Source organism: Oryctolagus cuniculus, chromosome 7 (genome assembly GCF_051225735.1).
Source record: "Oryctolagus cuniculus isolate XC-2025 breed Fujian yellow rabbit chromosome 7, ASM5122573v1, whole genome shotgun sequence".
In the NCBI taxonomy this organism is placed as follows: domain Eukaryota; kingdom Metazoa; phylum Chordata; class Mammalia; order Lagomorpha; family Leporidae; genus Oryctolagus; species Oryctolagus cuniculus.
Genome location: NC_142873.1, coordinates 51,239,929 through 51,263,643, shown reverse-complemented (window position 1 = coordinate 51,263,643; position 23,715 = coordinate 51,239,929). Strand labels below are relative to the sequence as shown.

At 48.8% G+C, this 23,715-nt stretch overlaps 1 protein-coding gene across 37 annotated transcripts in view; it reads right to left on the bottom strand.

Moving 5' to 3' along the window:
• Positions 1-13,287: 13,287 nt before the first annotated feature.
• The window catches only part of PDE4DIP (phosphodiesterase 4D interacting protein), a 236,454-nt gene continuing 226,026 nt past the window's right edge, over positions 13,288-23,715 (bottom strand). For 15 of the 37 annotated variants that reach the window (XM_089300082.1, XM_089300083.1, XM_008264566.5 and 12 more), the window contains 8 exons: positions 22,237-22,476; positions 19,393-19,509; positions 18,563-18,786; positions 17,522-17,665; positions 16,058-16,196; positions 15,724-15,770; positions 14,991-15,042; positions 13,288-14,328 (listed from right to left, as the gene is read on the bottom strand). In XM_089300082.1, coding sequence (XP_089156208.1) covers positions 14,204-14,328; positions 14,991-15,042; positions 15,724-15,770; positions 16,058-16,196; positions 17,522-17,665; positions 18,563-18,786; positions 19,393-19,509; positions 22,237-22,476 — 1,088 coding nt within the window. In that variant the 3' untranslated portion in view covers positions 13,288-14,203. Of the gene's footprint in view, positions 14,329-14,990; positions 15,052-15,723; positions 15,771-16,057; positions 16,197-17,521; positions 17,666-18,562; positions 18,787-19,392; positions 19,510-22,236; positions 22,477-23,715 lie in introns of all 37 variants that reach the window. The other 22 variants (XM_089300085.1, XM_089300086.1, XM_008264569.5 and 19 more) reach the window with 3 other exon arrangements.

Below are 23,715 nucleotides of genomic sequence, written 5' to 3'. Positions count from 1 at the left end.
GGTCACGCCCTGCAGAGGCGCAGGTCACAGTGTCCCCCAGGACCTGGAGCAGCGCCTGGTCACGTCCTGCAGAGGCGCAGGTCACAGTGTCCCCCAGGACCCGGAGCAGCGCCTGGTCACGCCCTGCAGAGGCACAGGTCACAGTGTCCCCCAGGACCCGGAGCAGCGCCTGGTCACGCCCTGCAGAGGCACAGGTCAGTGTGTCCCCCAGGACCTGGAGCAGTGCCTGGTCACATCCTGCAGAGGCGCAGGTCACAGTGTCCCCCAGGACCCGGAGCAGCGCCTGTCACGTCCTGCAGAGGCGCAGGTCACAGTGTCCCCCAGGACCTGGAGCAGCGCCTGGTCACGCCCTGCAGAGGCGCAGGTCACAGTGTCCCCCAGGACCTGGAGCAGCGCCTGGTCACGCCCTGCAGAGGCGCAGGTCACAGTGTCCCCCAGGACCCGGAGCAGCACCTGTCACGTCCTGCAGAGGCGCAGGTCACAGTGTCCCCCAGGACCCGGAGCAGCGCCTGGTCACGCCCTGCAGAGGCGCAGGTCACAGTGTCCCCCAGGACCTGGAGCAGTGCCTGGTCACGCCCTGCAGAGGCGCAGGTCAGTGTGTCCTCCAGGACCCGGAGCAGCGCCTGGTCACGCCCTGCAGAGGCACAGGTCACAGTGTCCCCCAGGACCCGGAGCAGCGCCTGGTCACGCCCTGCAGAGGCACAGGTCAGTGTGTCCCCCAGGACCTGGAGCAGTGCCTGGTCACATCCTGCAGAGGCGCAGGTCACAGTGTCCCCCAGGACCCGGAGCAGCGCCTGTCACGTCCTGCAGAGGCGCAGGTCACAGTGTCCCCCAGGACCTGGAGCAGCGCCTGGTCACGTCCTGCAGAGGCGCAGGTCACAGTGTCCCCCAGGACCCGGAGCAGCACCTGTCACGTCCTGCAGAGGCGCAGGTCACAGTGTCCCCCAGGACCCGGAGCAGCGCCTGGTCACGCCCTGCAGAGGCGCAGGTCACAGTGTCCCCCAGGACCTGGAGCAGTGCCTGGTCACGCCCTGCAGAGGCGCAGGTCAGTGTGTCCTCCAGGACCCGGAGCAGCGCCTGGTCACGTCCTGCAGAGGCACAGGTCACAGTGTCCCCCAGGACCCGGAGCAGCGCCTGGTCACGCCCTGCAGAGGCACAGGTCAGTGTGTCCCCCAGGACCCGGAGCAGCACCTGGTCACGTCCTGCAGAGGCGCAGGTCACAGTGTCCCCCAGGACCCGGAGCAGCACCTGATCACGTCCTGCAGAGGCGCAGGTCACAGTGTCCCCCAGGACCTGGAGCAGCACCTGATCACGTCCTGCAGAGGCGCAGGTCACAGTGTCCCCCAGGACCTGGAGCAGCGCCTGGTCACGCCCTGCAGAGGCGCAGGTCACAGTGTCCCCCAGGACCCGGAGCAGCACCTGTCACGTCCTGCAGAGGCGCAGGTCACAGTGTCCCCCAGGACCCGGAGCAGCACCTGGTCACGTCCTGCAGAGGCGCAGGTCACAGTGTCCCCCAGGACCTGGAGCAGTGCCTGGTCACGCCCTGCAGAGGCGCAGGTCAGTGTGTCCTCCAGGACCCGGAGCAGTGCCTGGTCACATCCTGCAGAGGCGCAGGTCACAGTGTCCCCCAGGACCCGGAGCAGCACCTGGTCATGCCCTGCAGAGGCACAGGTCACAGTGTCCCCCAGGACCTGGAGCAGCGCCTCCTCCCACTGAGCATTGCTTGGTGCATCACAGGTGCCAGGCCCGGCCGGCTGTGAACAACGTCTGCAGCTTGAGCAAACCACGGTGCTTGCCCCATGATGCCCACCTCTGCAGGCACAAGAGAGCCCCATGAAGGTTTCCTGCTCCCTGGTCCTGAGAGTCCTGCAGAGGGCACGGAGCAAAGCCCAGGCGAGAACGGCGCATAGATGACTTCACTCCAAGAGGCTTCAGCCCGCACCTGCAGCCAGGTGTCGCTGAAGCAGGAGCAGCCAAGAATGGTCTCACCCAAACCTTCAGGAATTGAGGGTCTTTGTCTCAGCCTTGGGAGTCAACCCCAAACTTGTTTAAAGACAGGATTTGATGCCTCACACCAGCAGATTTGAATATCTTTTCCCTCTATTTCAATGTGGCTTTCCCTCTATTTGCAGCCATTTTATACCTCTCTCGTCTCTATAATGCTGCCTTTCAAACAGATCTTTAAAAACATAAAATAAATAAATAAAATAAAATAAAAACTGAAACACATATGGGGTGTCCATTGTGGCACAGTGGGTTAAGGCACCATTTATGACACCAACATTCCATATCAGAGTGCCGCGTTCAAGATGGTTGCTTGCTTCCAATCCAGCATTCCTGCTAATGATGAGAGGCAGAACATGGCTCAAGGTCTTGGACTCCTGCCACCTCTGTAGGAGACCAGATAAGAGTTCCTGGATCCTCACTTCAGCCTGGTGCAGCCTTGGCTGGTGCAGGCATTTGGAAAGTGAATCAGCAGATGGAATATCTCTCTCTTGGTCTCTGTCTCTCTCCCCCTCCCCACTCTCTGCCCTGCAAATAAACCATCAATAAATCAATCTTTTAAAAATTGTTAAGCCCCAAGATTTGATGTATGACAAGTTATTTGTTGTAATGGGTTATAACATTGTAATAAAAAATCCAAGTGAAAGAGAAAAAAACTCACTTGTATGAACTAAAACTAAATTTGAAATAAAATTACCTTCTAGACTATGCACAACAGCTAGAGTCACTAATCAAGGGAAAATGACAAAAGCAGCACTATTCTAGTCATCCTAGAGTTTCTCCATCTTTTTTCAATTTCTCCCTTAGAAAGATTCCCTTTTAGGATATTATACTAACATATAGGACATTAAGAAAGCCAAATATAGGAGAATGAGACCTAAGATCCTTTATTGGAAATTAGCATGATAATAAAATTAGATAAAACATATTTTTAATATGTATTTCTCAACTAAATAGAGGAGTGTAAATTCACGTTAGGAGACGGTGAGCTGCGGGCTTTAAAGGAGAAAAGTTAAAACATCACAATTTTAAACTTATGATATGAGGGAGGTATTATATGTTGTATATTAGGTTTCTGTGTAATACTTATTTCTCCTGTATCTTTTATTTTAAAGTATTGATCCAAACAGCGAGGTTACAGTTCTAGCCCATCTTTCTGTCTCTCTTTCTATTCTCTCTCTCCTGGTTGTGAAGCACTTCTTTCGAGAGAAGAATTCTAAACCTATCAATGGTTCACATGCAACTCTTCCACGAAGCAGCCACACTTGGGACGTGGCTCTGCTGAATATTGAGATGCCGCTAGATCCAGTGTCCCTCTAGCTCCCAGATGCATATCAGAGGATTCCTTTTAAAAATAACCAATGACCAAACCCCACCTCATTGGATTTAAACCAGAATTTTGAAATGCTGGGTCAAGCTGTCCCTGCAGGTTGAAGCCCACTCGGTGTTTATTCCACGAAGGCGTGATTTGGAAAACCTCAGGAGACCTGTGTCATTCCACACAATTCCTGTTGCTTCTGTCTACCCTACCACAAGCCCCCTTCCCACTGGCCTTAAAGATTTAATCTTCCTCCTGCCACTTCCAGGTCAATGCCTTCTCAATGCTCTGCTACCATCTCTGGTTTCAGATTCAACTGAGTTCATTTTTTCAAGTTTCTTCAATGAGCCTGTAGAAGTGCGTGTAGATGTAAAAATATAGACAGGCCATAGTGCTCTTGTGGCCTTTTGAAACACTGGCCTCCCTGTGCACTTGGAACTGAGTTCTCTTCAGCATGCACCTAGTGTGCTCCAGCTGTTGCCAGCTCAGATGAGCCCATGACGTGCAGTGCTGAGTTGTGTGGAGCATAAAGCACTGTGCAGTTTCACACAGGTGCACACATCTGGAGAGGAAGACAAAACCGCTCCGGCCCAACAGGGCCCTCCTGCCTGTGACCCAGGTTCTAGTCCATTTCTGAAATCAGAGCACCTCCCCCTCCGGTTTCAGCACTTCCAAGTCACACGTGGAAGTGGAAGGCATGGGGTTGACTTAGGCACCCCAAAAGCAGATCTAAGGAGATCCGTGTGCAAGTGATGTAAGTATACGGTGCTCCCACAAGAAAGAGGAGGTGAACTTGTGAAGCCGGGAAGGGGAGGCAAGGAAGTGCCTTTCTCAATCAAAGCACCATGCGTGCAGCGGCTCACGGATGCCCTTCAGATCGTGATGAGGACACGGGGCTGGGTTTTGCTATGGACGTAGTAAGGGAGACTGGGCAGCAGCACTGGGACATAGTGGTGCTCAGACTACAAGCAGGTGGTGGACATGGAAAGGCCTGAGAAGGGGGCAGCCTGTGCGAAGCAGAGACAAGACCTGATAGAGGTTACAGCAGCTGCTGGGAGGACAGCGGAATGGGAGAATGAGCCATAATCTCATGAGAGAGTACTAAGGAAAATGTGCATCTGAGACAGCAGACATGATTACCTCTGGGTCCTAGGCTTGAAGGCCAAGGAGTCTGCATGCGAGTTTCCACTTCATGGGCTGTGGTTTTCATTTCAAAATCTGGAGCTTCAGGGCACTAGTGACTGAGCTTTCAAGAGCGTCTCCCTCCAGCTGGGAAGGTGTCTTCATCACTCTGGGATCATCCAGACCCAGCTCTGAAAAGAGAAACACAGCTGTCAGAATCCGTTGCTACCCATGATCTCTCTGTGCTGTTCTGTCCCACCCCAGGGGACAGCAGGAAAACAGCCTTGGAGAGAAAGTCCAGAGGGTGAGATGGAGTCTGCACAGACACTAAGATATTTTCATCTGGGTTGATTTTTATACATATTCAGTAAAAATAATTTTATCATTGGGCAAAAGCAATAAAAATATTGCTCAGTTGATAAAAATATTCAGTGAAGTTGAACTAAATAAAACAACTCCCAGGTACATAAGGCACACTGGATATGGCACATCTAGGGGAAAGGAGCACACAAATGAGACAAAGTCAAAGCTGAAGGGCTTCCTAATGAGGGACAAGAGCTGGGGACAACCAATGCTTAGGATTAACAAATCTGGCTCAAGTATCGATGCATTTCATATACACATACACCATATTTAACATATGCCAAGTACATATAACGTGCATGACATAAGGCTAAAGTACATGTACACATGTATTGAATCAAAGAAGTTATTACTTCGGGAATAGGGAGATATTACAAAAAAAATGTTATCTTTTTTTGGTCATTTGAAGTGGGAGCAAATTTACAGGCACCTGAAGAATGAGAGAGAGAAGTTGCGGTGAGAAGCAAATGCCAGGAAGAAATCCCAGGGTGGAGTTGGAGAAAGAACAAGGAGCTGTCGAAGCACCTGGTCTGCCTTGCTTTGCCTGGCACCTGGCTTCACGCTCAGGCTTCCACGGACAGTGAGCAGGAGGAGCTGCCGGGCCAGTGGGGAGTCTCGGCTGGATCTGTGGGAACCCGAGCAGAAGGAAAGGAGATCCGGAGGAGAAGACAATGGGAAACCACACAGCATCACAGCACGTGTCAGGCCCATGCATCTCCCTCCCTCAATGTTAACTGCACGCGAGACCTTTTCATGGTGCCTGACTGGTGCCTGTTAGCTCCCAGCCCCTCACCTCCTCCTGAGGACAAGGGTTTCCTTGTTTGTCAAAGGAAGGCATTGCTTGACACAAGCCCCAGGCAGCCCCAGAGGCTCTGGGAGGGGAAACTGAGAGTGGTAGAGGAATAGGATGGATGAGTCCAGATGGAATGGATGTGATTCCGCAAATCTGAGAGAAGTGGATCTTGGTGTGAAAGAAACTGAGGACCGGCCATGGGTATGAGAGGAGCTGTTGGATTCCATGGAGAACCAGGACACAGACAGCTTTGTTCGTGTGAAGGCTGACCCTTATCCAAACGAAGGGGTAAGAGAAAAATAAGTTAGATTTATCAGGAGACAGAGCTGGGGGCCCAGGAATTGTGTGTTACTGAATGCGCCTGAAATGTTGCTCACGGAAGTTCCTAGCAGTGGAAACTGGCCAGCAAGGGATGCCTAAGGAGAGGAATGGTGACTCATCAGACTGTGTGTGTAAGCAAAGGACGAGGGGCTCTCACCAAGTTCTCTGCCTCCAGTGAGACACAGCGTGTGAAGCCAGTGACTAAATGCACACCGCCAGAGAGAAGGCTCAGGCAAGAGGCATCCACAGGTCTTACTCCGCGATTCTTACTGAATTAGGAACTCTGGAAGTGAGAGTCATTCATGATCTCAACAACAATTGGATGCAGATATTACTTTCAGGTTTTTCAGGGGAAGGAACTCACATGTAAAGACATAAGACAAGTAACTTGGCCATGGGAAATGGCCAAGAAATGGTAAACTCAGAACCCGAGACCAGAGCTGATCCAAACCCTGGACACCAGCACACACACTGGAGCGCCTCCCTCCCCAGCCCTCCCCTGCCCTGGGAAAACCTCCGCAGCTCCCAGAATCTGTGCAGGTCTAGGACCTGGACGGGAGGCTTCCCTCGGCCCAGTGCACCCTCCTTGTTTCCTAGAGGCACGGTTTCTTCATCAGGAATCCTCCGTCCCTCAGGTTACTCAGTAAGGAGCTGGGAGGGTGCACGTTGGGCTGAGGGGCAAACACCCACGACACCCAGTGTGGTTGGTGAGAGGCGGGGCCCCTGGGCCTCTGCGTGGCTGCCGAGGACCCAGCTCTGGGACGTGCCAAATGACACCCATGGAGCTTCCTCATGCTGTTTTGCCCTCCTGCACGTGACTGAGACTTCTGCAACTCAAGCTTTGGATGTGCTTTGCATGTGCTGCAAAAATGAGAAACCAGTTCATCAACCTGCGGAAGCCCCGGCTCCTGTTGGTGGTGGGGCAGGTGGCAGAGAGCTCTCAGTAGGAGACTCAGTTATCCTGTGGCTTGCATTCACCTGTCTCTCCAGGAGTCTTCTCTGTGTGGAGGAGGTGGGTGGAGGTCTTCCCTGTGGCAACGATGCTGGGGTGAAGGCCATGCACTGCACACACTAGTCACATGTGTGTGTCAGTTACCCCACATAGCCAGTGCTGTGGCTCACTTGGTTAATCCTCCGCCTGCGGCGCCGCCATCCCATATGGGTGCTGGGTTCTAGTCCCGGTTGCTCCTCTTCCAGTCCAGCTCTCTGCTGTGGCCCAGGAAGGCAGTGGAGGATGGCCCAAGTCCTTGGGCCCTGCACCCACATGGGAGACCAGGAGGAAGCTCCTGGCTCCTGGCTTCGGATTGGGCAGCTCTGGCCATTGCGGCCAGTTGGGGAGTGAACCAGTGGATGGAAGATCTCTCTGCCTCTCTGCCTCTCTTCCTCTCTGTGTGTAACTCTGACTTTCAAATAAATAATGAGGCTAGTGCTGTGGTGCAGTGGGTTAAAGCTGCGGCCTACAACACCGGCAACCCATATTAAAAAAAAAAAAAAGATGCTCATGTTTCATATCAGAGCATCTGGCTTCAAATCCCAGTTCTGGCTCCTCACTCCAGCTTCCCACCAGTGCAGATCCTGCTATGTAGTGATAATGATTCAAGTAATCAGGCTTCTTGAACTCAAGTAATTAGTGGTAATGACTCAAGTTATTAGACCTGCATTGAATTCTTAGCTCCTGGCTCCAGACTTAGCCCAGCCCTGGCTATTGCATAAAATGACTATGAACCTTTTCAAAAAAGCACTTTGTGAAGATATGCGCTGGTTTCTCCTAGGTATTTATGGATGAGGCGGATTTGCTTGGTGAAACAGTAGAAATTAACATGAAATTTTGCAAAATAATTTTATCATTTTTTAAATTTCCATGAAAAGTACAGGCCACTTGCAACTGCTCTGTATTCCCACACACGGAGTGCTTTCAGTCTCTAAATTTTTGCTCTTGCACTAGATGTGCAGTGATATTTTGGTTTTCACATGCCTGTTGGTGATCTGGAATCTTCAACTGCAAAAAAACATTTTAAGTCTTTCTGCTTATTGCTATACTACAATGTAACCATTTTATTCATGGTTTGTAGGAGTTTTGCTTGTTTTGAGAGGTAGAGAAAGAGACATATAGCCCTCATCCACTAATTCACTACTAAAATGTCCACACTGGCCGGGGCTGAACTGGGCTAAAGCTGGGAGCCAGGAATGCAATCCAGGACTCCAACATGTGTGACAAAAACCCAAATATTCGAGTCAAACTTAGCTGCCTACTAGGCTCTGCATTAACAGGAACCGGGACTGCATTAACTGGAACTGGGACTCAAAGCCAAGTGTCTTGACCAGCATCTTAACTGCTAGGCTAACAGATTACCTTTGAAGGAGTTCTTTATATTTTTGAATGAGTCTATTTGCAGATATATGTATTGCAAGTAGTTACCCCGGGTCTACAGATAGTCCTTTTGCTTTCAAAATAACATCTTACAATAAAAAAATATCTTACAATAAGGTGAAGTGTTTGTTTGTTTTTCAATGAATTACAATTTAATCCATTCTTACTCTAGTATGTGCTATGGTATCCTAAGAAATATTTGCCTGTCCTTTATAAGCTTTCTAATTTTAACTTTCATTCAATGTATGGTGGCAAGTGGTTGCTAATAATAATTTAAAGAAACATTCTTTCACTCTAGCACTTTTTATGGAAAGTCTGGTTTTTTTTCTTGTGAAGAGTATTTGTGTCTTTTTTAAAATTTATTTATTTGAAAGGAAGAACTAGAGGGAGAGAGAGAGAGAGAGAGAAAATCTTTCATTCGTTGATTCACTCCCCAAATGGCTGCAATAGCTGGGGCTGGGTCAAGCCGGAGCCAGAAGCCAGGTGCTTCTTCAGGGTCTCCGATGTGGGTGCAGGAACCCAAGCACTTGGGCCATCTTCTACTGCTTTTCATTGAATGTGATGTTAACTGTGGGCTTCTCATAAGTGGTCTTGATAATGTTGAGGATATTTACTTTTATACCTTCACTTGTTGAGAATTTTTATCATGAAAGGATGTTGAACTTTGTCAAATACTCCTCTGTATGTATTGAGATGTGCATGTAGCTTCAACTCTCAAAATGCATCATGTTACTTGATTTGAGCACTTAATAAAACATGCAGCCCACAGATAAATACTATTTTGGTTATGAAGTATAATCTTGTCTCTCTATTGCTGATATCATTCTGCTACTATTTAATTAGGAATTTTTTGCATTGATGTTGATCAGAGATACTGGCCTGGATTTTTCTTGTGGTGGCTTTTTCTAGCTTTAGTATCAGGGAGATGAGTTGTAGAAGTCCTCCCTCAACTTTCATCTTTTGGGGGATTTAGGAAGGATTGCGTTAATTTTTCTTGACTCTTTGGTAGAACTCACCCATGAAACCAGCTGATCCTGAGTATGTCTCCATTGTAGGTCTTTAATTACTACTTTAATATCTTCACTTCTCAATGGTCTGTTCAGGCTTTCTATTTCTTCTTAATTCAATCTTGATAGCTTGCCTATTTCTAGGAATTGATCCATTTCTTCTAGGTTATCAAATTTCTTGGTATAGGATGAGTTTTCCTTACCAAAATGCTTGAGACCAGAACTGTTTTGGAATTTTGCAGATTTTCGAATGTCCTCATATACATAATTAGGTAGTTTGGGGTTGGGACCCAAGCTTAACCAAAAATTCATTTTTACCATTGCCTGAAAGGAATTATAAACAATATTCTTTTAAAAAAAGATTTATTTATTTATTTGGAAGGCAAGGTTGCACAGAGAGAGAAGGAGAGGCAGAGAGAAAGAGAGAGGTCTTCTATCCGCTGGTTCACTCCCCAGTTGGCCGCAGTGGCCGGAGCTGCATTAGTCCAAAGCCAGGAGCCTGGAGATTCTTCCTGGGTGCAGGGGCCCAAGGACTTGGGCCATCTTCTACTGCTTTCCCAGGCCACAGCAGAGAGCTGGATCAGAATGGAACAGCCGGGACTCAAACCAGTGCCCATATGGGATGCTGGTGCTGTGGGCAGTGGTCACCCGCTATGCCAGAGCTCCAGCCCCTATAAACAATATTCTAAATGTCTGTACATGAAACTACATTTGTGCACACTGACCCATCAGAAAGTGAAGATGCTTCTAACTCAGCACCTGTGTTGACCGCTTGTGACTGTGTGGCATCACCATCACTCTTGACTTTGAATTGGTGTCCTACTAAGAAGTAATCATTTTCTTACGGTCATTCACACGTTGTAAAAAATACAACACACCATTCAACAGTAACAATCTCCTGTGTTCAGGGTAATCACACAGCACAGCAGCAGCAGCAGAATATTCACGTCAGTCGCTAAACAACCACAACAGCCACCGTGCAGGCTTGCAGCCCCCACCTCTGACGCTGGGTTTGCATTCGGAGGTTACTGTTCCAGGTGGTTATAATCACCAAAGTGATTGAAAGGCTGGGAAGCGGTTCATCTAGGGATGAGGAGGCACCCTGATCCTTCCTACAGAGCCATCTACCTGTTGCAATGGTATTTATCAAAGCCTCTCTCTGAGTTTAGACACTGACACATTCACTTCCTTTCTGAACACCTGCTGTCTGTCCTTCAGCAAGCCCATCACACCTTCTCACCTTGTCCTCAGCAGGCACTTCACTGCAGCGTTGGCAAGGTCATCTTCATCATTACTGTTACTTCAATCACCTCGACTCCCAACTACATCAGTGATTTTGTCATCAGTCACGAGTAAACAACAAGAGCTTCATCATCTATGGTAAAACATCAATACCCGCTTCTTCCAGCTCTTTGATGGATCATGAAGGTATTTTTTTTTCACATATAAAGATGTAGGACATCACTTTTTTCTTGCTGGATGTATAGGATCTTTCGAATTCACCACCTTATTCCTTATCATCACTGAACATACTCACAGGCCAGAGGTTGTGCCATTCATACCCAGTTATGTGCTTCAAGTGTTGACAACAGTAAAAAGTATATGGAATATCCTTCATGCTAAACCACTTTTGAGATTTTCCCACACCTGTGTTTCTGCTACTGCTGCGTGCATGCTGTTCTAAAGGTGTTTTTATAACTATTCTTCATTGATCTGAGGATAACCTTGTCACATGGCTTAATTAATGAGTCACATAGGTGCTGGCATAAGCATCATTTTTAATGAGAATTTCAGCTGGAAGATGAGCCAAATAGTTGTCAACAATAACAAGATCTTGCAGTCATCATCTATCCCACTTTTCCTGCAGTGAGCATGAGCATTTCTGACTGTGAGATTTTGCATGAGAGATGTACAACTTGTACATAGTTGTTCTTAACACTCCCTTATGGGGGGCTGGTGCTGTGGCACAAGGTTTTTTTATATTTTTATTTATTTATTTGAAAGGAAGAGTTACAGAGAGGCAGAGAGAGAGAGAGATCTTCCATCCGGTGGTTCGCACCCCAGTTGGCCACAATGGCTGGAACTGGATCCAGAGCCAGGAGCCAGGAGCTTTTACTGGGTCTCCCACGTGGGTGCAGGGCCCAAGCACTTGGGCCATCTTCTACTGCTTTCCCAGGCCATAGAAGAGAGCTGGATCGGAAGTGGAGCAGCCAGGACTCAAGCCAGCATCCTTATGGGATTCCTGCACTGCAGGCAGTGGCTTTGCCTACTACACCACACCGCTGGCCCCAAGGCGTAGTAGGTTAAGCCTCCAACTGCAGTGCCAGCATCACATATGGGCGCCAGTTCAACTCCCAGCTGCTCCAATTCTGATCCAGCTCCCTGCTAGTGGCATGGGCAAAGCAATGGAGGCTAGCCCAAGTTCCTGAGCCCCTGCTACTCTAGTGGGAACCTGGATGAAGCTCCAGGCTTCACCTTTGCCCAGCCCTGGCCATTGCAGACATCTGGGGAGTGGACCAGCAAATAGAAAAATCTCCATCTCATCTCTCTCTCTCTCTCTCTCTCTCCATCTCTGACTTTCAAATAAGTAAATAAATCCTTAAGAAAAAAATTTAGGTTTTCTTTTTATCCACTCTAGCTATCTCTGCCTTTTAACTGGGGTGTATTTAATACGATTGTTGGGATGGCTAGGTTTCAGTCTTTCAGCTTGCTTTTAGTTATTAAGTTTTTTCCTCCTGAATCAATATTTGAATTGTCCATTGATTGCTGATGATGTTATCTAAGCCAAACGAGCCCTGGCAGCACAGGAATTGAAGGAAGGAGAATTGCTAGGATGCTTCAATAACCATGGGCAAGAGGCATTCACATTTCACTACTAGTCCTTAAATAATGTTTAATAGTGTCCTGACTTCTCATCTATTCCACTGATCTTGCCAGTGAGTTTGTTTTTGACAAACACTCATTTAAACACTGTAAAAGCTGATGCCACTCTAATAATTAGAGTACAGTATGTTCCCACCTAGGCAAGAGCCTGCGGAAGGGTCTTGTATTGGCGGTAGTGGTTCTGTTGATAGTTTTTTGTTCTAGTTTATGTTTTTAAGTGTTGATAGGAAACAATTTATTATTAACCTCATTTCAATTCTGGAAGGCGAAAGGATATAATCAAGAACTTCTCCCAATAAGTAGTTTAAGATCTTATTTCAATATTTATGGAATGACTGGTGTATTTTTCAATTAAAGGCTCTTAATCACAGCAAAACAAATTCATTTGTAGTTTTGATTCAATGTTTTGGGCCAATACTTTTAAGATGTGGTCTGCAGTCCACTTGCATCAGCATCACCAGGGGTGCTTTTGTATAAAAATGCAGACTCCAGGGGCCAGCGCCGTGGCTCACTTGGTTAAATACTCCGCCTGTGGCGCCACCATCCCATATAGGCCCCAGTTCTAGTCCCGGTTGCTCCTCTTCCAGTCCAGCTCTCTGCTGTGGCCTGGGAGGGCAGTGGAGGATGGCCCAAGTGCTTGGGCCCCTGCACCCGCATGGGAGACCGGGAGGAGGCATCTGGGTCCTGGCTTCGGATCGGCATAGCTCTGGCCGTGGCGGCCATTTGGGGAGTGAACCAATGGAAGGAAGACCTTTCTCTCTGTCTCTCTCTCACGCTAACTCTATCTGTCAAATAAATTTTTAAAAAATGCAGACTCTAGGGCCTCACTAACTAAATACCAACTAAAGCTCTTGGGATTGGATTACAGGAAGTACCTGCCCCCACATCCACAGCTGACACCAGCACACCAAGTGTAAGACCCACTCTGTTACACTTTCAGATTGGGGGTTCCTAGAAAACAACAGAGTAAAAAACTTTGTTTTTTAAACTTAGACCTTAAGCATTGGGCTATAAGCTTCTTAATAGTACTTTGTCTTTCCAATTCCCATACACTCGATTCTGGGACTTGTGCCCAAATGGGAAACAAAGCAGGCGAGAAAAACTCTTTACTTTATACATGTTGTCTTTAATAGCTACCAAAAAGACTTTCATTTCCTCTTGCCAAGCCTGTCCACGAGGTATGTTGCCCTTCACTATGGCTTTAGCGCATATATACGTCTGTACCATACATGTGTACACATGGACACACCATCCATGTGCACTGTGAAGACACAGGCTAGGCTTTAGCACAACTGGAGCCCTCTCCCAGGCCACTCAAAAATGACTACAGCTTGTTGTACCAAGACTTTTAATAGACGAGGTGTGGCCATCAGTGCCCAAATCACCCGGATGGATTTAGGGTGAAAAAAATGGAACAGCATATTTCGAGGGAGGTCATAGATGAAAACAAACAGGAGCAGCAAGGTCAGGCATGAGACGGCATCCGTGAAGTGCCCACGTTCACCACGTGGACTCAAAGTGCTCAGGTGCAACACTGTAGACCGCAGAGTGTCTGTCTCCATCCGACCGGGCTGAGCAGGCGTGGCTCTGTGAGTCGAGGTCGCCGAGCCCCTGACACTGTCCAGTAGGGCGCTGCTACTCAGTAGTCTCAGTAGTGTGCTTCTAGAACTGCCTGAGCAGCTCCAGAGTGGGGACCACATGTCCCATGTGTAGGCGGCAGGGTCCTATTTGCCTTGAGTCAGTCAACTAGGGACAGCTGCTTAGGTGAGAATCATGCTGTGGCCAGTCACGTGCCACTAGGGCTGCTTAGAAGCAGTGTCACAAGGTCCTCTATGCAGACTATGCAGGTTTTGCTTAGTGTTGGGCCTGGCGGTGCTTGGCTAGTGGTGTTCCTTCACTGCCAGCCAGGCATCCTGCCTTTCTCCCTGCCCCACCACGACACCTCTCTGACCCCTTCTTCTGGACCTGCAGCAGGTCTGGAGGAACGGGCTCAGGTCCTCTCCAGCGAGTGGGTAGCCGTGCTACAGGCGGCAGGCCCATGCTCCTTGGTGTTGCAGAGATCTCTTTTGGCTGCGCTTCCTGCAAGGCTCCTGGAAGGCAAGCGTCACAAGCCTGGAGTACACGAGAGTGCCCTTTGGGATTTCACCTGTAGACAGACAGAAACCAATCGAGTCAGTGTGGATTGTCAGGGGCTGCTGATGGCTCCCTGGGGGCAGCAGTGAGAGCTAGGTGGAGATAAAATCCAGGAACGTGGTGGCAGCCAGTTAAAAGGAAGCACAGAGGGGATGCGATGTGGTTTGGAGAAGCAACAGGTGCCCCCAGGTTAGAGGCAAAGCCTCTCTGTGCCGAGGTCCCTGCCCAAAGCCGCTGCTCACTGCTCAGCCAGATCCTACCACGCTCTCCGCAGGGGCCCATCACTCTCCAAGCCTCCTGGGCACACAATGACAGCTTTTGCCATCTCCCGAAAGACAGGTGCTTAGCATGACTCATGCACATGGAAAAACAGCTGTTGCAGGAAGGGGAGGGCATTTTGCAGGGAAGTCCCTGTTGAGCTTGGCTCCCAGTTACCTTACTGAGGGGCCAGGACAGCAAGGACCTCAGAAATCATCTAAGTCTAGTTCCACCTTCTACAGATGGAGAGTCAGCGGTCTCACTGAGACTAAGGGGCCTGCCGAAGCCACGCAACCAGTTAGTGACAAGCCTAGGGTGGGAACCTAGGCCTCAGGCCCTCTACAAGCACCCAAGTCAACCAGAGAGTAAGCTTCCGCGCTGGAGGAAGCCGGCGGGGACTTGAGGCTGGCGGGTTACCTTTGCTGGGACAGGAGTAAGGCTTTACAGAGGCAATCTTGTGAGTGCTGTGCTAAAGAGGCTCAGGAAAGAAAGGAATTATGAGAAAAACAGAAGGGAATCAGAAAAAAAATGTAGAGCAAGTTTAATCCAAGCTCCCATCACTAACCACACTACGGGAATCAACACTCTCAGTTACACTTCTGAACATTCCTAGGAATATGCTCTTTAGACCAGTGAGCCCCAAGGAAAACACTCTTGTGATGTTCCTTAAAGAAAAACATGCAAGTGAAATTTCTATTCCTCTCCCAATTTGTGTGCAGTGAGACCAGTTGCTGAGGCTGCACCTTGCTTTATTTTTTCATAAAGCAGTAGAGGAAACACCAGAACACATCACGGCCTCAAGACGCCCTCCCAGAAAGCTGGCTTAGAGGCAGCCCCTTGAGTGTCTTCTGGCCTCCAGAGTCCATTACCAGGCTTTTCTCCAGACTCCTCCCATGGCAGAATGGAGGGACCAATGGAACGTAAAGAAGAGACGCTGACAACGTGAGTGTGAACACAGAAGAGGGGAGTGGGCAGTGATGGGGATGTAAAGTACAAAGATGCTCATGGTGTCCCTGTGACTCCGCAAGGGGACCAAAAACCTTCTCCTGGAAGGTCAGATAAGGTCAGGGTCACCTACAGAATCGGATGGCAGATGGTGATGGGGTGGGGACGGGCTCTGTGGCTCAGACTGGTGCAGTACTCTCCTTACCTCCAAATTAGTCTTCGCCTTCTTCAAAACATCATGTGTCCTGGTCACTGAAACAGAAACAGCGCCCAGAGCAGAAATTACCAGATGGACTCTACCTGCGTGGCGTGGCCCTTCCAATAAGCATTGCCTCCTGACCACTCAGCTCAGGATCTCCCGCCCATCCTCCCTTCCCTCTGCCCCCGGTCACTGCTGGCGCAGGAGGGTCAGGGACACCACATCAGGCTTCCTCTCCCGATGTCCCCGTGCCTCTCTGCTCACTGCTCCTCTGCAGCACTAGTGGGGCCTTGGAGGCGCACCCCCTTCCCTCTCCCGTTCCCAGCACAGGGGCACCTACGCTGGCTGACGATGAACTGCTCCATGCTCTCCCTCTGCTGGTTGGCAGTCCTCAGACGCTCCGCTGTGCCCTGGAGGAGCCGCTGCTGCTCCGAGACTCTGGCTCGCAGCTCCACAAGCTCCCTTTCCACTGACTCCCCCTGGGAAGAGGGACGGGCTCGCAGTGAGCAGCCAGCAGGCACAAAGTGCCTGTGCACTGTGCCTCTTCACCGTGCCGGGGAGGATTCCACAAACTTCCCAGCACTCTCCAACCACATTCCCTCCTCTAAGGGCTCTCAAACCCTTGGGAGGAAGGCTGGAAGTCTGGAAGCCCCCAGGCAGAGCAGCCCAGGCCTGCACCTGCGCTGTGGAAGAGAACACGGTCCAGGCCAGTATGAATCTCCCATCCGGGAACAAGACCTGAATTTCCTCCTGATCCCAGTTCTCTCTCCCCCTTCTCAGGCTACAAGGTCGGGAGAGAGAGAATGGCTAATTTGCAAGCTTATAAATATTTATACAGGATGAATACTGTAAAATACCCACTCCCTGGAATTAATCCAGTGGATTCCAAAAGGTATCAACAACATTGATCTCAGGCTGGAATCTATGGGGAGGGTATCCTGTGACCTGTTTGCCCAAGGGTCAGCCAATCAGGGTCAGCCTGAGATCAGAAGAGATCTCGAGAGGTAGCTGCCTTTCCTCACCCCTGGCTCAGAGATACAAACTTCAATGAAAAATTGAGATTCCACAGGGTGAAGCTGCTCTGGTCTTAACGCATCCTCCCAAAGTTCATGTACTGGAAATTGAATCCTCAGTGCCTTGTTGGAGAGGTGGGACTAATAGTTTAGGTTAGGTGGGCTCATCCCACTGAATGGTGTTAGGGCAAGGGGGGTGTGTATCAAAGCTCACTCAGCCTCCCCATGCCCTCTGTCATGTGTTCTCTGGCTGTGTGCTGCTGCACACCAGGTTATGAAGCAGAAGGAAGGCCAGAACTTGGCTTCCCAGCCTGCAGAACCATGAGTCAAATAAACACCAATGTTCACGCAGCATGAAGTCTTTGATATTCCATTACAGCAGCACAAATGACCTAAAGAGTGGCCAAAAGAAGCTCACAGTCTGTGATCACCTTAACTACGTGGACCTGAGGGGTGGGAGAGGAGGTGCTGAAGCTTTGACACAACCCTGACTGTTGGAGCTCAGCTGAAGTTCAGAGTTACAGAGCCTGCACACTGATGGATGGGTGGCCAATGTCACAGCACCACTCAGTATCCTTTCCTTCTGCTCTTTGGCTTCTTCTCCCAGGGCCAGAGGTTGGGTAGAGGGAAATGAAAGCAGTTGGATGGGCCAGAGGTCTCCCAACAGGGACGCTCCCCTAAGGTCCTGTCCACCCCAACTCACCACGCAGCTCCTGAGGCCCCCGGGGACGGATCGGTGATGGGGCAGAGGAGCTGGGTGGAGCCAGTACAGGGAAGTAATGGCCTCTTACCGCTTTGCCTGGCAGCACAGGGCTGGGGGAACTTGGCAAGGCTGCCCGCCAGAACATGGAGAGGAGGGAGGCCGCCTCCTCCAGGGTGTGGTGCAGGGCACTGGCACTGCTCCGGAGCTTCTGGAGGCCTTTGCAGTCCAGCACCTGGGGAAGGGGGCAGCCGAGTTATCAGTTCAGTTTCCCCTGCGAGCACAGGGCTCAAGCTTCCTTGTGACTGAGCCACAGAGCAGAGTCCCGTTTGAACCTGCAAAATCCTGTTCAACTACTCGCAGCTCTCAGGACTGATGTGCTGCCCCTTTTACCTGGAGTTCCCATATCCCTCTGAATATGTCCTCTGGTTCCTGTTCCCTTCCTTGCTGGGTGCATCTGCACAGCACAGAGGATGACGTCTCACACTGCCTGTCACCCCTTCTCGTGCCTATGTACTGGGCAGTGTGGCTTGTCCTCTAGAGAGGGGTCCCTGGAGGCAGGGCCATCCCTGCACACCCACGGGTCTCCTCCAGTGGCTCAGACAGCACAGCCACAGGAACCTGCACTCCTCGCAAGGTGAAGCGCACTGAGACTCTACTAGGTGCTCTCCCTCCCCTGCTCACTGCGAGCAAGGAAACCATTAGCTGCCAGGCTCTCACCCCTTCTACACACGTGGCCCATAGGGCTGTGAATCCCTCAACATCTCTGTCCATCTGATAGACTCCATCCTGCCCAGAGGGCCATGGGCCAACAGGTCTGGAGCAGATAATAAGCTCCCAAAGAGTGCTCTGTATAATCACACCTAACACATGTCCTGCTGCTGCTGCTGCTGCTGCTGCTGCTGTACAGGCTTTTCTGTGGTTCGGAGGGAAGTTACTGAGTCAACCCCACCTGCAACACAGCAGAACTTGGGGTGAAAATAGGAGGCAGAGGTGACAGGGTGTAAATGGAACATGCTTCTTCAGCTGCTCAGTGAGAGCAGGAGAGAATAGAAAACAGTGGAAAGGAGCTAAAGACAGGAGAAGAAGGCACAAATGGAAAGAGTGCACCTAAGAGGCACGGTGTGATTACCTCTGTGCCCTGAGCTTCAAGGCCAGGGAGGTCACATGCTGGCCTCAGAAGAGATGTTATCTTTGTGACCAGCAGTTTGCCCTCCTCAATCTGCTGCCTTAGGGCACTGTAGTCATCAATGTGGCCAATAACATGGCGGCCGTGCTTATTGGCAAAAGAGCCGTCAGTGGCATCACCCTCCAGCTGGGGAGGGTTCTTCATGAGAGAAGTACACGAATTCAGCTCTGAAAACGAAACACAAGAAGACAGCATCCGCTGTGATTATTCACAATAACTTCCTCACTTGGATGCAAAATACAGTGAAAAAGGCCAGGAACAAGAAAGGCAATCTTCAAAAGTATGGGTGGACGTTGGGCACAGAGGTTCAGATGCCACTTGTCATATGCCTGCATCCCAATCAGAGCGGCTTGGTTCAAGTCTCACATTCCTAGTAACACATACTCTGAGATGCAGCAGATGATGGTTCAAGGACTTGGGTCCCTACCACCCACATAGAAGTCTCAGATTGGGTTCGTGGCTCCAGGCTTCAATCTGACCCAACCCCAGATGCTCCAGGATTTGGCAAGTGAACCAGTGGATGGCAGATCTCTCTCATTTATAAAAATGGAAATATTACCACCCAATGATGCTACTAAGAGCAGCAGGAGAACTGTAGGATGAAAAATAATGACCAAAAACATGGCACAAAATGTGCAATAAGTAGGACTAATGGCCTTGGGACACACAGAGAGAAATTTGTAAGTTGAGATAACCTCTAAATAGACAACCAGTGCTTTTTGCATCAACATTTTCCCATCATCATCCCTGAGCCCCTTACTTGCCACACTTACCATTTTTCTTGTTGAAAATGGCAGTTTCTGAGGCAGGATCAGAGGAAGGAGAGCTGGGGAAGACCAGAGCTGGAGCATTCATGCCAACGTCCCGAACTGGAGGGGAAGCAGCTGAGTCTAGGGAGCAAAGACAACCAGGGTTTTCAGGAACCCAGACACACCCTGCACAGCCTCCTCCTCACCACCTGAGAGCTCACATAGCACAACTGAGACCTGAGACCTCTCATATAATTATCGTTCGGATGCCAAGTCAAAGTCAAGAACCAACAAATCACTCAGCCCAGTGTTTCCATTCTCAGAGAACATAAGAAAACTTGGATAATGGGAGGGTGTTCCATGAGAAAGCAATTTCTAGTTTGAAAAACTGTTAGGTATATTTTATAAACCAATTCTTTAGTACAATTTTATATGTAGTATCTCATACAATGCATTGTATCTATGTTAAATTGTGGATCAAAGAATGAATGGATTTATGGGGAATTAAACCCAACAGCCTAGTCAAATTCTGGTGAGTCACTGTGAGGGAAACACTGAGTTGTATGAGAAGTGAAGAAGGCTCATTGGGCTAAAGATGCCCTAGTAGAGACCAGGAAGCATCCCTACCATGAGGAAACTGGAAACCATCAGAAAGAGGACAGAAAGGACCTGCTCAGGCCAGAGTGGCTCAGAGGCTGCTTTCTGAGGAGGAGCAGGGACTGGGCCTTGGAGCCTGTGTCATGGCAGGTGTATGGGAAGCCAATGAGAAGGAAAAGCCTGGTTAAATGAGAAGAAGACACTGTGACCATCATGGCAGCCCCAGGAGAGCAACGTAGCCACCCAATGCACACTGAGAAGTTCCTGTGGACAGGTGCTGTGCTGGACAGCCCAGGTACACGTCTTAATGACCATCATGGGTCATATGATTGTCATTTTCATTTGTCAGATGAGGTCATTGTGTGATAAATGAGTATCCAACAAACCAGAGAAAATCAGGACTCCCTTGGCCCAGGGAGAGTAGGCATGAGAGTCTGCAAGCTCAGCTTTGGAGAAACAGGAGCAGAAGTGATTCTTGATTAGGATCCTGTTGAGGACACAGCCATGCAGATGAGTGGAGGTGCTGAATTGCATGGGACACCCAAAGGAAAGAGAGAAGGGGAAGTAGAGGTTGAAAGTCAAAAGACTGGGGAAAGGGACACGATTAACATTAGTATTGAAGCTGGGGTAAATGAGATTGAGGCTAGATGTTGAAAAGAGAAGGAGAGACCTGGTTAACTTGCCTATCTGGAAAGGCATACAAAGGGGCAAGGCAGAAGAGGACTTCTGTCCCCGGGAATAAACATGTCCACAGCCCAGTGCTTCCTCATAGCCTTGGTTTCCTTAAGGACAGGAGCATTTTGTCAGACATTGAATTCTCCACATATGAAATAGAGACTAGTCTAAACAGGAGAAGTCGGGATGCTGAGATGGAGCATGTGGAGGCAGAAGAAACACGGACAGGAAGTCAAAACAGCTGGTCCTAATCCTTCGTGTCTCTACTGCCTGTGAACCCCTACTTGTCTGCTAATGTCCCAAGGCCTAAGCTTCTTATGTGAAATACATAGATAGTGAAACCTTCCCTACGCCAGATAAAAGTATATGAGGATACTTCAGAAAGTATGTGGGAAAATGAAATTAAAAGACAACTTTAGGTACAAGCGGTTAGCTTAGTGGTTAAGGCACCCACATTCCATGTCAGAGTGCCTGAGTGTGATTCCTGCCTCTGGCTCCTCACTCCAGCTCCCTGCTAATACAGCACTGATGCCTCAAGTCGTTGGGTTCCTGCCATCCACATGGAATATCTGGATTCACGACTTCAGCCCTGACTCAGTACCAGCTGTTGGGGCCATCTGAGGAGTAAGCTACAAGGTGGGAGCCTTCTCTATCTATCTCTCTCCCTGCCTCTCTGTGTCTAAAATATAAAATAAGATTTTAAAAAATGAATAAAAAGGTATGTTCATTTTGGTGCAAAGAATTTTGAAATCCATCATAGTTTTTTATAATATACATTTTTTCTTGAAATTTTGAAGACTCCTCATATATTTAAAGATGCTTGGCAAATTTTAAAGTACTTCACAAATACAGTACAAGGAATAGATATTAATGCATATAGTTGTTAATTATTGAGAAATTAATGTATATAGTTAAGTATTGAGCAATTCTTATTGTAGCAGGCCCTTGTCAAGTATGTCATTTAATGCCCCAAATAGCTATAGAAAATACATATTATTACTCTCCCCATCTTACTAATGAGGCTGCAGCTTGAATACCTGAGAGTTCAAAGTCCCCACCCAGAGTAAACAATCTGTGCATAGAAACTGAGAATCTGCAGCAAGGTATAACCTAAATCCAGTATTCTCTCTTGGATGCTGTCATCTCTGATTTCTTTTCTTTTTTTTTAAGATTTATTTACTTGAAAGGTAAAATTATAGAGGGAGAGAGGGGGAGAGACACACAAAGAGAGGGAAAGAATCTTCCATCCACTTTGTCCACTCCCCAAAATGAACACAACAGCCAGGGCTGGGCAAGGCTGAAGTCAGGAGTTTCATTTAGGTTACCCATGTGGTTATGCTTGGGCCATTCTCTGCTGCTTTCCCAGGTACATTATCAGAAAGCTAACTGGAGCATAAGTAGAGCATCCAGAACTTGAACTGTGTCCATGCGGGATGCTGGAGCTGCAGGTGGTGACTTCACTCACTGGCCACAGCAACCCCAATCATTTCTGATTTCAAGCTTATCCTAAGAGGCATCAGAGGGTCAAGACTGCCCTCTCCCTGCAGATGTCCTGGTGAGCTCCCACTGGCTGAAGGGACCCTTTTTCAGTCCTACCTTGGAAGGCAGACTGCTTGTTTCCAGGGTCAGTGTTGGTGGTGAAGTTCTGGTTCATGGAAGAGGAGCCGAGGCTGGCTTTGCCGACACCACTGTCCAACTGCAGCTCCAGCTGCAGTCGCAGACAATTGTTCACCTGGATGCTCTGCTCCAGCTGCCCTCTCAGAGCTCGTATCTCTGCCACCAGGCAACTCAAGTCACTGCTCGAAGGGACTTGGTGACAGGTATCCAGGCCAAAAGCTGCAAGGAGAGAGACAGGAGGGGTCTGGTAGCACTGAGTTAAGAATGTCCAAGCACTTGTCAGAACACTGCTCTGTCAGAGTCCTTTCCATTAAGGACTCCATCACTATCTCGGGGTCCGAGGAACTGCACAGACCAACATATTATAGAGATGTCAGCACTTCAGTGTGAGGCTGGGGCACACTGAGATGGCACGTATCCAGTCTGAAATTTCCCTGAGGTTCAAATTACCCACCGGCATTTAGAAAGCATTAAATTTGCAGACAAAAACAAGCCTATTACTTCATCTCCATATTAACCTGCATCCTGCAGGCTAGAGAGCAGGGCCCTCCAAGGCAGGAGATGGGTAGAGCCTGAGGGAGACAGGGACTTGATGACCTCACACTCAGAAATCAAAGAGGAGAAGTACGGACTTTGGGTAGCATGGAAGAATCAGAGTCTGGCTCTTAGAGCAACGACCCGAACTAAACGAATTTTCAACTCTTCTATGTTTTTCCTTCACTCACCACATGTACTTCTACATACTGGCGTAGAAACCTAAGCAATACTTGTAATACTCTCCAAGGCCACAGTCTCACATGTGAAAAACCTTAAAGCTCAACAAATGCATTTCAAAAAGGTAGAATTGCTTTGATATTCAGCAAAGCAATGGGAAGCATATATCATATATACCATATACCATATACTATGTGCACCCAATTGCATCTGAGCCACACCCTTAGCCACATACATGCTCATTTCTGTAGTGAGCAATGCAAATATTCTCATTGCATTAATAAAGACTATGAACATCCTCTTGCCACTTCAGTTAGGTTTTGTCATTTAACCTTTCAATTCAGAGATCTTAACTGGATTTTAGAATTAAAAAGAAGAGATTATGGAGATTTAGTGTTAGGTGCTTTGAACTGAACCCTAAAACACCGCTAAACAGGGGACATCATGGATGGGGAGGTGGTTCAGGATGAAGTTGTTTCAGAGAACAACCCCAGCGTCCCACAATGTTCCTCTTGGTCCTTCCTTCCCTAAACTCAAATTCGCACTAAGTTTTGCTTATTTCTTTTTAGAAGCATGTTTCCTCTATTATTCACTTTTATCCTCTAAGTACCTTACATTAGATGCTTCTCTCTTAATGCTCAGAATATCAGTAGGCCCATCCAATAGGCTCCCAATATTCTAATGTCTCCCAATACCAGCATGTTCCACTGGACTTGGTACCTGAGAGCTCCGTTTTCATCACAC